General features: G+C 51.3%; 1 protein-coding gene across 1 annotated transcript in view; it reads left to right on the forward strand.

The window, feature by feature from the left end:
• The first annotated feature begins 11,802 nt into the window (after nucleotides 1-11,802).
• CRHR2 (corticotropin releasing hormone receptor 2) overlaps nucleotides 11,803-14,310 on the forward strand; it is a 48,112-nt gene continuing 45,604 nt past the window's right edge. The window contains exon 1 of the mRNA XM_054495147.1: nucleotides 11,803-11,892. Coding sequence (XP_054351122.1) covers nucleotides 11,803-11,892 — 90 coding nt within the window. The remainder of the gene's footprint in view (nucleotides 11,893-14,310) is intronic.

Raw genomic sequence — 14,310 nt, forward strand, 5'->3', positions numbered from 1 at the left:
CTATATATATCTACAGCCTCAAATCTAGATGGGCATCAAATCCTCTTCCCTGTGTCTATGGGGTTTGTCTTTATAAGGGCCAGAGTTGGGGGATTTTCTGAAATATTTTAAAAAACACTGGCCAGGCACAGTAGCTCACGCCTGTAATCCCAGCATTTTGGAAGGCTGAGGTAGGTGGATCACTTGAGGCCAGGAGTTCAAGACGAGCCTGGCCAACATGGTAAAACCCCGTCTCCACTAAAAATATAAAAATTAGTCAGGCATGGTGGTTCATGCCTCTAGTCCCAGCTATTTGGGTGCCTGAAGCATGAGAATCGCCTGAACCTGTGAGGCGGAGGTTGCAGTGAGCCAAGATCGCATCACTGCACTCCAACCTGAGTGACAAGCAAGATTCTATCTCAAAAAATAAAAAATAAAAACACTGCAATGCAGAAAATCACTGGCAGAGGGCTTGCTTAGAGAGGTACTCTTTTGTTGTAGTTAGATTCCTAGTTGGGAAGTTAGCAGTTCTGGGTTCTGGTTTTAAATCTACCACTAACTAGCTAAGACACAAATAATATTTCTCAGGGTGTCACACATCCTCCCTGAGAACTGGGTAGAAAAGCATCTCTGGTTCCTGCAATGTCATCACCATGGTTCTAATGATTAGAAACACATGTTATCCATGGGATCAGTCATCAATGACCAGGATGAAAATCATGGTGAGAACTTCTCAGAAAGAATCCCCTGGTTGGCTGGGTGTGGTGGCTCATGCCTGTAATCCCAGCACTTTGGGAGGCTGAGGCAGGCGGATCACGAACTCAGGAGATTAAGACCATCCTGACTAACATGGAGAAACCCCATCTCTACTAAAAATACAAAATCAGCCAGGCGTGGTGGCGCATGCCTGTAGGCCCACTCAGGAGGCTGAGGCAGGAAAATCACTTGAACCCGGGAGGCAGAGGTTGCGGTGAGCCGAGATTGTGCCATTGCACTCTAGCCTGGGCAATGAGAGTGAAATTCCATCTCAAAAAATAATAATTTAAAAAAAAAAAAGAATTCCCTGGTTAACTAGTCACATGGCTTAGAGGTCCGGTTATTAAACTGATGGCTGCTGTCCTTCCCTAGCAGTGTATGCTGGTACCTCAGCGCCAAACGTGCCAACTTGAGCTGTGATTTCTTTTCCCAAAGGCAGTATGTTGATTCTCTGACCTTTGAACCTTTTATTTGGTCACAGCCATGGATAAAGAAATGAACCTGGAGAAGCAGCGTAGCCTCTTCCCTAGAGGGACTTAAGTCCCAGCTCTGACAGGGACCAACTGTAGAAGCCTGAGCAAGCCCTTCCCCTCTCTGGGCCTCACTTTGCACATCTAAAATGAGGGGAATTAAGCTAGACGTTCTCTAAAGTTACTGCAAAATTCTCTATTTTTGTATACAGTATTAATTTGCCAACTCTTGCTAGATTTTCATCAACAGTGCAAATATCTGTAAAAGATCAAAGTCCATTCTGGTGCCAATCATCAGGAGCAGGGTGGCCAGGGTGACCTCTTCCGTCCAAGCCATATTTTGCACTCAGTTTTCCATTGAAGCCTGTCACAGTAGCAGCTAGTCTTTGACTGAGGGTGTACGATGGGCCAGGTGCTGATTTAACCACTGGGCCTAGATTCATACATGTAGTTCCCCATGATCCAAAGAGGTAGGTACCATGAAAGGTACTATTGTCAGCTCCACTTTACAAAGGGAATTGTGACCCAGAGAACGGAAGTCACTCGCCCAAGGTCACACAGCTAGAGCACAGCAGACAGAATTCTCACCAGGCAATCTGGCTTTAGTCAATTCCTATTGAGCTCCTACTATGTGCATATAATAAAAGACACTGCAAAGAATCAATATTTGGGGACACCTGTGATGGTATTTATGCCATGTTCAAAACTAATTTCCCCTTCTTCCTGAGAAGCTGGGGGAAATTCAGGATAACTTGAATTTCCTTTGTCACTATTCTATATACCTGCCAACGAGAACATTAGCAAATTGTGCAAGGAGGCATGGTTCTCCGCACAAATACTTTCTATTATTGCTGAATCAATAGCTCTGGTGCTCAGTTTGAGAGAACTATGTTTCTTAAAGAAAGAGAAAGAAAATTTTACTCAAAAATTCCAATTCTGCCTTCACAAACAGCCTCCCGGTAAGAGCAGCGGAGGGGCGGGTGGTTGATGGCTAAATGGGTTCTGAAATTCGGCAGGAGGACTAGGGGCGGGGGATGGGAGAGTGATACTCTCATTTCATAGCAAGCCCTGGGAAAACAAGAGAGGTATTTCTAAGGACCTGCAGGCACCGCGTGGCCCTTCCCACAGAAGGGCACCATAGCACGATAGTTAAGAGCATGGACTCCTGACCCAGACTGCTGGGTCAACTCCTAGATCCACTGCTTATTATTAGCGCTGTGACCTTGGGCCCATGACCTCAGCTCTCTGTGCTTCAGTTTCTTCATCATTAAAACACAGATAACAATATGGTTTTATATAGGGATTATATACATTTATAGGGTATATCTGAAAGGATTAGAATCATGCCTACCGGGGACCAAGGCTATGTATGCATTAGCTGTTATTATTACAGTTTCAGGTAACTCACCAAGCCCTGTATTTGGAAATGCAGAAGTCAAAAGTTTAGATGGATGTGGGATTTAACTTTCCCATTAAATATGCTTCCTTCTAAGAATAGCATTGTGATGGCCTTCCCAGAGCGTAAAGCAATGGGAATGAGTTTCTTTCCCTTTTCTCCACCACCCAATCGTTTCCATCCTTTGATTCCCCTGGGATCCTTTGCCTCGGGTTCCAGCCCCTGTGACCTCCCATCCCTCCTGCACAATCTCACAGCCTCCAGCTCACACCCAGCCTAGGCTCTTCCCTGACTGTGGGTAAGTCAGCCTCCCAAGAATGAGGCTGGATTTTTCCTCTGCTTCTCTTCCTCCCCCCATCTCATCTTCATGGATGGGCCTGGGTCTCCTCTTCCCATATTTCCTGATCAGAGCTGGCACAGAGCTGGGCCCACAGAAGAAATCAGAGTCCAGGAGTTCGAGAACAGCCTGGGCAACATAGTGACACCCCTTGTCTACAAAAAAAAAAAAAAAACCTGGGCATGGTTGGTCCCAGCTACTTGGGAGGCTGAGGTGGGAGAATTGCTTGATCCTGGAAAGTGGAGGCTGCAGTGATCTATGATTGTGCCATGGCACTTCAGCCTGGGCACAAGAGCAAGACCCTGTCTCAAAAAAAAAAAAAAAAAAAAAAAAAAAAGGAGAAGAAGCTGGGACTCTGACTGGAGGAGGCCATGAGAACATGAGCTCCCTGGAACACATACATGCCCATGGAGGTCACTGAACCCCCTCAGGGAGGCAGGATAGCGTGCTCACAGCAACTTGAGTTGAATCTCAGAGGACAGCTGTCACCACATGGTAAGAGATATGGATGAAGGAGGCCAAGGAGAATGCAGCCCTCACACAGTAGGAACACGGCTTTCCTCCTTTCCCCAGACGGAAGGCAGGGCAAACAGTGGCTTTGGTGTTGTTCTGTTTCACTTGTTTCTTTGGGCTTCAATTAGTTAAACATCTCCCCTTGCTTCTGGCTTATTTCTAGCCTTCAGCATTATTGATAACTTCGGTGTATCTCGGGAAGGTGGAGGGATGAGCCAGGAGGTGCTAGTTGCAGCTATCATACTTACACGTTCCCTACTTCGCATTTTTTCAGGGCTTTGTCTAATTCCAGGAATAACTGGGGGCTGTGGAGAAGAGATCAGAGTGGAAGGAAGTGGATCCCACCCTTCTCTACTGACAGGCTAGCTCAGGCCACTCACCGGCAGGCTATGATGATGATCAGGGTGTCTGCCTGAGAGGCCATCAGCCCCAGCCCAGGGAGTAGCCAGGCAGAGACCAGGGAACCCCAGGCAGGGAGGCTGGACCCCTAAGAACATAAACATGACCCAGGGGCAATGTAAGGCAGCTCAGCCATGGAGACAATTCCATTTCACAGATGAGAAACTTGAGGTCCAGACGATGAATCCCTTTTCTCCAAGGGCTCACAGCGAGTAAGTCATACAGCCGGACTGGAATCCTCCCTCCCAGTTCAGGCTCCAGGCCAAGTGAACTAGGCAGAGGACAAACCTTGCAGGCCGCTGGCTTCACTCTCACACTACCCCACCCCGCCCCGCCAGCCACCAGGAGAGCACTCTGAAGTCAATGTGGCATTCGACTCTGGTTCCCTCTGGCTCACTCCTTTGTCCTCCCATGGCCCAAGGGGAGGGCAGCTGTCTGGACACAGGTGACTCCATTACAAAAGGCCACCTCCTCGCCTTGCCAGTCTGATGCCACTGGCCGGTGGCCTTGTCCCCGCATTCAGGTGGAAATGCCCCCAAGCTGCCCAGCCACTGGGCCTGACATTTGCCCAGTGAAGGGCTGAGTCCAGGATCTGCCAATCCTGTCAACCACTCACCCTTTATTGACCGGCTGTCTCAGGCTCTTGCCCTCTGGGGAGCCCCAAGCTCAAGGCCCCACAACATCACCCTGCAGTAGAGGCAGCGTGGCCCAGAACAAGAGGAAGAGACATGTGTCATTGATTTCTCTCACTGAGCAGGCAGAAAGAGGTTGGGGAGAGGGCCAGCTAAGTGGCTGGGGAAGAAGCCTTCCCAGGGGTGGCCTTCGTGAAAATGCCAGGTCCCAGGCCTCATGGGGCCTTGATTCCTCCACCTGTGAGATGGAAGCATGAATTGAATGACTGTCAAGGTCCCTTCTGGCTCCAGTGTTCTCTGGATAGCAGCATCTGGACCAGGACTCAGGCCACCACCACGTCCCTGCAGAGTCCCCTGCCTGATCTCCCCGCCTCTGGGCGTGTCCCAGCCAAGCCATCCTCCACCCTATTCTTCCCACGTTCCAGCCCTTCTCACTCCCATAGTGGAAACCTCCAAAGGCTGCCTTACCCAGCCCACATGCCCCAGGCCTGCGCTCTGCCCACGGCCCTGCCTCACCCTAGTAGTCCCCCTGTTATGGACTGAATGTTTGTGTACCACTCCCCCACCCCAAAGCCAAATGCTGAAATCCTAACCCCCATTGTGACGGTCTTAGGAAATGTGGCCTCTGAGAGGTGACTAGTCAGGAGGGCAGACCCTTCATGATGGGATTCTTGTCCTTATATAAAGGGACGGGAGAGCTTGCTCTGTCTCTGCCCTGTGAGGCTATGAGGACAAGATGGCCATCTGGAGGCCAAGAAATAGTGCCACACCAGACACCACCTGCCAGCACCTTGATCTTGCACTTCCCAGCCTCCAGAACTGTGAGAAATAAAGTCCTATTGTTTATAAGCCACCGAGTCTATGATATTGTTCTGCAGCCCAAACTGGCTAAAACATCCCCTCAGGCACCCATCTATGACAGATGCCGCCCATACAGACCACCTGCTGGTCCGTGGGCCTGCCTTGTTCTCGTTCATTTGCTGTCGACACCTCCAGCCTCACCCAGCTGAGCTCCCCTCATTCCTTAAGCCACCTTCCCTGGCCCCACTGGCGGGGTGCATGGGTTGGTGATGCTTACTCCTCACCGCATAGGCCTTGCCTGTTTACTTATTGTCTCCCCCACCAAGCTGGGGCAACCACTGTGTCTTCTCTCCCTGTCTCCTGCACTTAATAGTTGCTCAATAAATAAAATTGTGTTAAGTTCAAACCAAACACTGTCTCCCGCCTTCCGGCCCAGTGTGCTTGTAGGGGTCCAGGAAAGGCAGGCATAGGTAATGGCATCCAGAGCCTGCCCACTGTGCGACCCTGCCCTTGACCACTCCACGCCTCTTGCCCTGAGGCGCCTGGGATCCTCCCTGTCCATTCGTTCACTTGACATCTAATAACCTACTTTGTTCTAAACACCCACGGTCAGGCCTTGCACGGGGTCTTGCACATAGTAGGCCTTCAGTGTTCGTTGACTTTGAAACAAAATAACAATAACGGCAACCTCTCACATTTCTAGGCAGAGTTTGTCCACACAGGTCCTCACTTGGTCCTCACAATGGCCACCCATGACAGGTATTATTTTGTTTTACAGGCAGGAGAACCGAGGGGGAAAGAGTGGAGGGAACAAGTTAGGCATCTCGTGAGCCACACAAGACGCTGGAGCAGGGGCAAGGACAGGCCCCGTGGGGTGGAGCCCAGACCCTGGCACAGGCCAAGCCCTCCAGGGCAGCCTCAGCCTCCCTGCACCACCTGGGATCCCCTCCACTCGTTTCTGCCCAGGACAGCCCACGGCACCTGCTACTGGGAGGAGCCTGCACACGGGACAGGTCACAGCTGTGAAACCACAAACAGGACAAACAGAGCCAGGCCTGATGCCACTGGGCACCGGAGCCTGGACTATTCTGGAAAACATGGGCTCCACAGCTGTTCTCAGGCACAAAGTTCAGGGCTCGTTCATGAGCAGGTAGAAGCTCCACCAGAGCTGACTTAATCTCTATTAATCAAACGTGACCTGTTTTTCTTTAGAGACCAGTGACAACAGAACTGCATCATCACTCCTGCTCTGCCCTGGCCTTCCTGAACCAGGATTTGGGAGGCAAAAAAGAGAGTGGAATCAAAGTAACATCCCCTGGAACCCATGGGGTAAAAATGAAAATTAAAACTGAACCAAATCAATGTCTGTTCTTTCAACAATGCTGTAAAATTGTGTTCTGAAATTGCATGGCAACAGCAGAGTCTGCAGCCTGAGGCTAAATTGGTGTGACCACAGCTAAATTAAGGAAACCTGGGGAATGCCACCTGGCCACAAGGTCGGGGTGGAGCCGGGAGCTCCCTCTGCGGGACCCAAGGCACCTCATCTCCTATGGCACTGGGTCTGAGCAGTCTTAGTCACAGGCAGAGATGGGGTCCGTGTGGTGGCCCCAAAGGCAGGGCAGAGGTCCCTTTCTCGACAGGTGCTGCCTTTCCTTAGACTCCTCCTTGGACTGAGAGGACCAGCTCATCCCTTCCTGCCTGGGCTGCTGCATTCGTCCACACTGACTTCTTAACTCCAGACTTGCCACCTCCAACCCAAGACTACCCTGCTGCCTGAGCAAACCTTCTAGAATGCAGACCTTCCCCTGCCCCTCCCCTGCTCAGGGACACATGTGTCCCTAAGTCCTCCAGCCCTTCAAAGTCACCGTTACCTTTCACAACCATGTACAATGACCCAGCCACCCCATCCTATTAGATTTACGGAAGGTCTAGGCTCCCTGCAACAATGCTGGCTCCCAGGCAAGTGGGTGGGGTGTCTTACATTTTCCTGGTCACTTTTTACTCTAAAGTCTACTCCTGTTCAATTCCTGAACACTTCTGTGTTGGTCAGAATTCCAGGGGTAGTGAGCAACAGAAATAAACTTTAAACATAAGGGAAGGTTTATTGGAAAGCTTACTGGAGGCAGGGGCAAGGCTGGCTTCAGGTCCAACTGGAATTGAAGACTTGAAGGCTACCAGGCCCTTCTCTCCTCCTCTCTTCTCTGCCCATGCTCTTGGCTTGGCTCTTGATGAAGCCGCTACACTTGGCATCTCTGATTCTTCACGAGAAAGGAATAGGCTCTCTCTTTGGAGCAAAGTTTAAAAATCCCAGCTGAGCAAGGTGGCTCATACCTGTAATCCCAGCACTTTGGTAGGCCAAGATGGGAGGATCGCTTGAGCCCAGGAGTTGGAGACCAGCCTAGGTAACATAGTGAGACTCTGTGTCTACAAAAAATGTTTTAAAAATTAGCTGGGCATGGTGGCCCACTCCTGTAGTTCCAGCTACTCAGGAGGCTGAGGTGTGAAGATTACTTGATCCTGGAAGGTAGAGGCTATAGTGAGCCGTGATCATGCCACTGTACTCCAGCCTAGGCGACAGCATAAGACCCTGTCTCAAAAAATAAAAATAAAAATCCCAGAGGAGGGCTATGATTGGGTAATTTCAGATCAGCTGTCCATTCCTGTACCAACCAACCATGGTCAGCGGGGTGAGACACTCTCATTGTCCACCTTGGTCAATAGCATTTGGCCAATCCACAGTGGCTGGCTGCTAGCCAGATCACATGGCTAGAGAAGAGCATGCCTGTTCTTTGCTCCCAAGGGAACAAAATCGGTTCTTAGGAGGCAGAACCATCTGATATGAGAATGGTCTGTGGCCCTCCAAAGAGGCAAGTACATGACACATATACAGTATGTCTGTGGTATTAAAATTTCACGGTAGGAGGGAGGGCAATTAGGAAAATAAATATCTAAAAAGCCTCCTTGTAAATAATAATGGGAAAAAAAAGGCTGAGCAGCATTGGAGTAGAGGATGGAGCATTTCTCAGAAGGACAGTACCATCTTGGGACAAAACAAAGAAATGTCCAGTTCAGCTCCTGCTTCCTGCAACCTCTCACCTCTCCTAACCCTGTATCCAACATGCCCCAGCACCTCCTCTTTCACTGCTGGCACGGGCTGTTGTGTCCAAGCTTGGACCTGGCCTGTGGGATGCCATGATCAATCTAGTCATTTCAATAGCTTTGCTTTACAAAGCTAGTTAGGTCTCTTTCCACACACTTCTCTTTTAGATAATGCTGAGTTTGTCTTTCATCACCAAAAAGGCCCATGAAGGCATTTTCAAAAACATAAAGCCTCCTTTCCACCCCGAATCTACCCTTAGTAACACAAAGCTTATAAATGACAATGTTGTTATTAACCTGCTCAGATCACCTTGCTAGGCAGGGTTTCTTCTACCACCAGCAGCCTCAGAAAGTGAAAGCCTGTCTAGAGGAAACCCTGCAGGCTCAAGTTTTTTGTTTTTTTATTGTTGTTGTTTGTTGTTAACACCTTCCATTTAGAGGGATCAAGTCCAGACTTCTTTGACCATTTAGGCTCCCTTAGATGGGGTTCCCCAAAGGTGAGGATTCCTGTGCAGGGTTGTGTAAAGAAAGTGTTCCCAGGAGCTACTGGTAAAAGACGAGGCAAGGCAGGACAGAGAATGGAAAAGATCCCAGGCAGAGTCCCGGCCTCTGCCTGGTTCCACAAGTTCTAGAATGTCCATTACACTTCAGAGTTCCTTCCACCTCCAGGCAAAGGAACACCAATCACTCAATGCTAAGGATGCCCTTAGGGGGTTGGGAGGATATAAATTCCTGAGTACTTTGTGCAAAAAGTGGTTCTCATTGCCCCAGGGGAGTTCTAAGAAAGTTCTAGGTTGTGAAAGGGGACCTATTTAGAAGCACAAGGAAAGCCAGGGGAATGGCACTGCCATGGATTGAATCTGTGTGCCCCCACCCCCTAGATTCCCAAGTTGAAGCTTTAACCCTTAATGTGATGCTATTTAGGAGGTAATTAGGGCTTAGGGTTAGGTGAGGTCATGAGGGCGGAACCCCCATGATGGAATTAGTGCCTTTAGAAGAAGAGGAAGAGACAAGAGTCCAACATCTCTGCCACGTGAGGAAACAGCAAGAAGGCAGCCACCTACAGACCCAAGAGAGGGCCCTCATCAGAACCTGACCATGCTGGCACCCTGATCTTGGATGTCACCGCCTCCAGAATAGAGAGAAATCAATGTCTGTTGTTAAGGCCACCCAGGGTATGGTACTCTGCTACAGCAGCCCAAGCTAAGACAGGCACCCAGAACACCCCACCCAGAGAGGAACCTGGGCTAAGCACCACAGTGCCTACTGCTACCCAGACCCTCCTAAAGCTGCAGAGAATCTGGCTTCCCTCCAGCTTGCCCCACCCAGCCAGGCTCCCAGCTGCATGAGACCTTGCTCCCTGCTTCTGCTCAGACTTCCCCATTTGCAGTAAGGGTCTCCCCTTCCTCCATCTGTTTAAACCCTTCAAGGTGCTCCTGCAGTACCTTCCCAGGAAGTGCCCTCTCACTCCCCTAAGCTGGCCCAGCACCTGTGCCATGTCCCACCTCCCATCAGTTATGGATGCCAGATCTCATGGGTTCCCCATGCCTCTCCTTCCCATGTCCCTGCACATTCTGAGGCTGGCCTCTGCTCTTGGTGCCTGCTATTAGGCTGGCCCCTGGAGACCTACAGCTGAAGGCTGCTGAAGGGAACTGTCCCAGCCATCTTTCAGAGTCTGCCCAGCCCTCAAAGTCCTTCCCAGCTTATGATGTTTTGTAGGAGGTATCCACCTTCTACAAGGAGCCCTCTCTGACCAAGCCCATCTGGCTGTGTCCGGGAAAGCCAAATCCTGCCCCAGGACTTGGGATAGGGTTTTCACCCTGCCACCTTCAAATAAATGAGGAATCTGATCAATTCTTCCTCCACTTTTCCTATAAAGATTTCCCTGTACCACTGAGACTAAGCTCTGTACAAAATAGGAGGGAAGGGAGAAGAAAAAACAAGGAGAGGAAGGTTGGGGCACATCCACATTCATCCTTATCCTCCCAGAGCTTGGAGAACAGTCCACACCAGTGAGGCAGGGCTTCAGACTCAGACCTGTGAGATTTCACAGGAGAGGGAGGTGGGAGCTGGAATAGCCAGGAAGGCTGCCTGGAGGAAGGGGCTGAGGGTGGGGAGGAGGCACTCAAGGACAGAAAAGTGTCCCATGTCTTAGATAGGGAGACCAGAAGGAGCACAAAGTGTCTGAGTTACTTAAATTGGGACTGAGTTTTCCAAGGTCTCTCTCCACCCTGCCTGCATCTCCAGGAGAAAGCTTGGTGCCCCACTAATCACATTCCTCACATGCTTTCCCCTCAGATCCTAACAACAAGCAAGGTGCAACTGCGGCTTAAGCTTTTAAACCCCCTGTACCAGGCCCACCTATCAGGAACAGCTCCTAAGGAGGCTTCTGAGGCTCTGGAAGAACAGACTTCACCTCATGAGCCCTGACCCAGCCCCAGGTTGAACCTGTCCCCGCCAAGAACAGCACTGCTCAGCCACCTGATATCAGGATCCCTAGCCATTTCCTGAAATGGCACCTGGGCCTCATACAGACAGACACCTGGGCCCCATCCCAAGCTACTTCATTGGAATCTCTGGGTGAGCCCTGCCATGGCTGTATTTGCTGTCAGTTGGGTTTTTTTTTTTTTAAAGCATTTTATTTTGATAGAATTTCAAATGTACAGAAAAGTTGGAAAAATGATCCAAAGCATATCCATATACCCCTTTTCCAGATTTACCAACAATTTACATTTTGCCCCATCTGCTCTCTTGTTCTATCTATATATCTATCTGAGTTTATTTCTGAACCATTTGAAAGTATGTTGGAAACATGGTGCCCCTTTAATACTAAATGTCTATTTTCCAAGAATGAGAACATTCTCTCACTTACCCACAGTACAGTATCAGAATCAGCAGATGTAGCATTGATACAGTACTATTTAACTCAGCATCCACACTCCCATCTCAGTCATCCCAGTAGGCATTAGCACCTGTTAAAAGCTCCTCAGATAGGTGTTAGGCAGTGCTGGCTCAGCTGAGACCCAGGGCAGCCCAACCCTGTGCTCAAGCAGGGACCACAGCCCAGGCCCCTCCTCCCTTTCTCAATTCCTCTCTCCCACCTGGGGAGCTACAGCCCCAGGCAATGCTGGCAGCAGATAGAAGGCATTAACCCCTTCTCTGCAGGCTGGAGGGAGAGCATAGCCCCTTGGCTGGCTGGGTAGCAGCAGCTGTCCGGGACAAGCTATAAATAACCTGGAGGCTGTGGGCTGTGGGGCGGGGTCACCGCTGCCCTGTGGAAGAAGTGGGTGGAGAATACCTCCTCGTGCCCAAGGCGTTACCTTGGCCTCCCCTCCAGGGCCGGGTGGGGTGGGGCTGGCCAGGGTGTGACCACTGTGCCGGGCAGCAGGCTCCAGCCCCTAACCCCCAGCCACTACTGGCATGAGGGGTCCCTCAGGGCCCCCAGGCCTCCTCTACATCCCACACCTCCTCCTCTGCCTGCTCTGCCTCCTCCCACCGCTGCTCCAATACGTAAGTGAGGTGGGGCGCCAGGTGCAGGGAGCTCCCAGCTCTCATGACTGGGGGCGGGGGTCTCAGGGCCTGGTGGCTGGGCTGGATTGGGGATCCTTGTGTCTGATGATGAATTGGAGATCCCCTGCTTGGGTGAGGGGGCAGGGGGAGAGAAGATGAAACTGTGAGGCTGGCCAGGATGAGACTGGGAGACCCCTGTGGATAAGCAGAGGGTTCTGGGGTGACATCCTAGCATCCAGAACTTGACTACCTCAGGGTCCAAGGTTCCCTGTCTCCTATCCATTCTCTCCCCACTCCCATGATCCCCCCTCCATTTCTCCTGCAAGATCCTTGACTTCTTTCCCCAGCCCACCCCTAGTTCTGACTCTTACCCCCAGGGACCCGCAGAGAGCTGCCTCCTGCCCCTGCTGCCTTGTCTCCATCCTTCCTCTCAGTGCCTGCAATCAGGCAGCCAGTACCAAATGAGCGATGGGGACAGAGTGGGCTCTGGGAGAACCAGCCTCTCCAAGTGTTTCTCGAGACTCTGAGCTTCATCCAGCCACACCCCGTGCCTTTGTCCAGAGTCAGGGGCCGCCGATGGAAGGTGGGGAGAAGGGACACAGAGTGACCATCAAAAGAGAGCTGAAGAAGTGGGGGAGAGGCTGGTGGGAGTGGTCCATCTCCAGCCTTCTCCCCATTTTACAGATGGGGAAACTGAGGCTCAGAGTGGTAGGGTGACCTGTCCTAGGCCTCACAATCTGGGAAGTAGTGCCAGAGTGGAAGCTAAGAGGCCTGTCGCTGTCCTGACTCTGCCACAGACCAGCTTTGGGGACCATTTTCTGGGGCGTAGTGTCCCTATATGTATAAGGAGGATAATACATTCAACGGTAATTCAACAGATAATTGCCTACAAAACCAATCCAAATCCCTGCTTTGCTGCTTCATGTGTGACCTTGGACAGGTTACTCAAATCCTCAGTTTCCTCATCAGTAAAATGAGGATGACAACGGTGCTTACTGAACAAGCTTGTTGTGAGGAACATTTAGGTAACACAAGTAAAGCAAGCAGCATCATGCTTGGTGTGGTGTGAGCATGCAGTGAATGCCAGCTATGCTTTTGTGCCAGGCGCCACAGATACAGCATGAGGACATGAGGGTCCCTGCCTTCCTGGGGGCCTGGCCAAGTGGAGGAGAGAGGTGGGAGGCAGGTAGTATGCTGAGCTGTGGTCAGTGTCTGATAGGGAGATGGCCCCCAGACCTGCTGAGTCCTTTGAGTGACATTGCAGACTGCAATTGGGATGGGTGAAGGTTGTGCAGGGGGCTCACCATCCACCCCTCTGCCCCCCAAGACATCTTGGGCTTTGAGGTCTCTTGCCCTCTCCCACTTGTTCTCCAGATAGGTGCCTTCCAGGAGATCCAAGTGTTGGGGCAAGGGTTGCCCCTCAGCCCGTCCTTCTGGGGGCCATGCTGCCAGCTGCCCAAGCTAGACAGAGGAAGCTTCTGCTGGCTGCTCCAGAGGTGCCCTAGGATTCTCAGGGCAACACTGTGGTCTCAGCTTCCCTTGAGGTCATCCCAGGCCCTGCCCCTAGCTCTCCTGGGGATCCCGGAGTGGGATAGAGACCAGTTACTTACCCACAGCCACTCAGCATGTAAGCGGCTGGAGAGCACTTAAACCTTGGCCTTTCTGACTCCAAAGCCCAGCCTTCCTCTCACGGGGCCTTCATGGCAATGGGACTTTTTCCTGGGTCCTGAGATGGTGAAACCTGGAGCAGGCAGTGGGGAGGGAAGGCAGCCCAGGAGAGTCCAGCCTTGGAGGCTTCTCAGTTATTCATCCAGTGTTTAAGGAGGACTGCCCATGGGGAGGATCCAGGGTCTGAACGCTAATCTGGTTCCTGTTCTTGTGGAGTTTATAGCCCAGAAGGGGGTGTGGCAGGAAAGAAAGGAGTCTGTATTTACAAGTTCCAGCAAATGGGCTCAGAAGAAGCATGTGTAGGTATGAGGGCCCTTGACAGGATGGGGAAGCCTGGTGGGAGGTGGGCAGCATAGCAGGGTTGGAGAAGGGATAGGGGAGCAGGTTGGGGGTAAGGCCCCAGGGCCCCAACCCTGAAAAGACATATGTGGGAGACTGCAGAGCTGTATGGGTCCTGGTGGGATCTGAGGACATGGGGAGCTCTCTGAGCAGGGGAGGGGCCTGGTCTGATCTGCAATTGTAAGGGTTCCAGCTGGTGCTTTTGAGGGAAGAGGATGCCCTGGCCCAGGGCACACTGAGGGCCTGGAGAAACCCACCCAGCCTTGACCCTGGTGCTCCCTATTCCCCGTGGAGGCCTTCGGGAAGCTGCTCCGGAGGCAGGTGGTAATCTAGCAGCTGTTAAGTGGTGTTAGGCGCCTTACTCAAACACCGGGAAGGTGGGGCCACTTATTCACAGACAGGAAACAAGTT

This window comes from Pongo pygmaeus, chromosome 6 (assembly GCF_028885625.2).
Source record: "Pongo pygmaeus isolate AG05252 chromosome 6, NHGRI_mPonPyg2-v2.0_pri, whole genome shotgun sequence".
Taxonomy (NCBI): domain Eukaryota; kingdom Metazoa; phylum Chordata; class Mammalia; order Primates; family Hominidae; genus Pongo; species Pongo pygmaeus.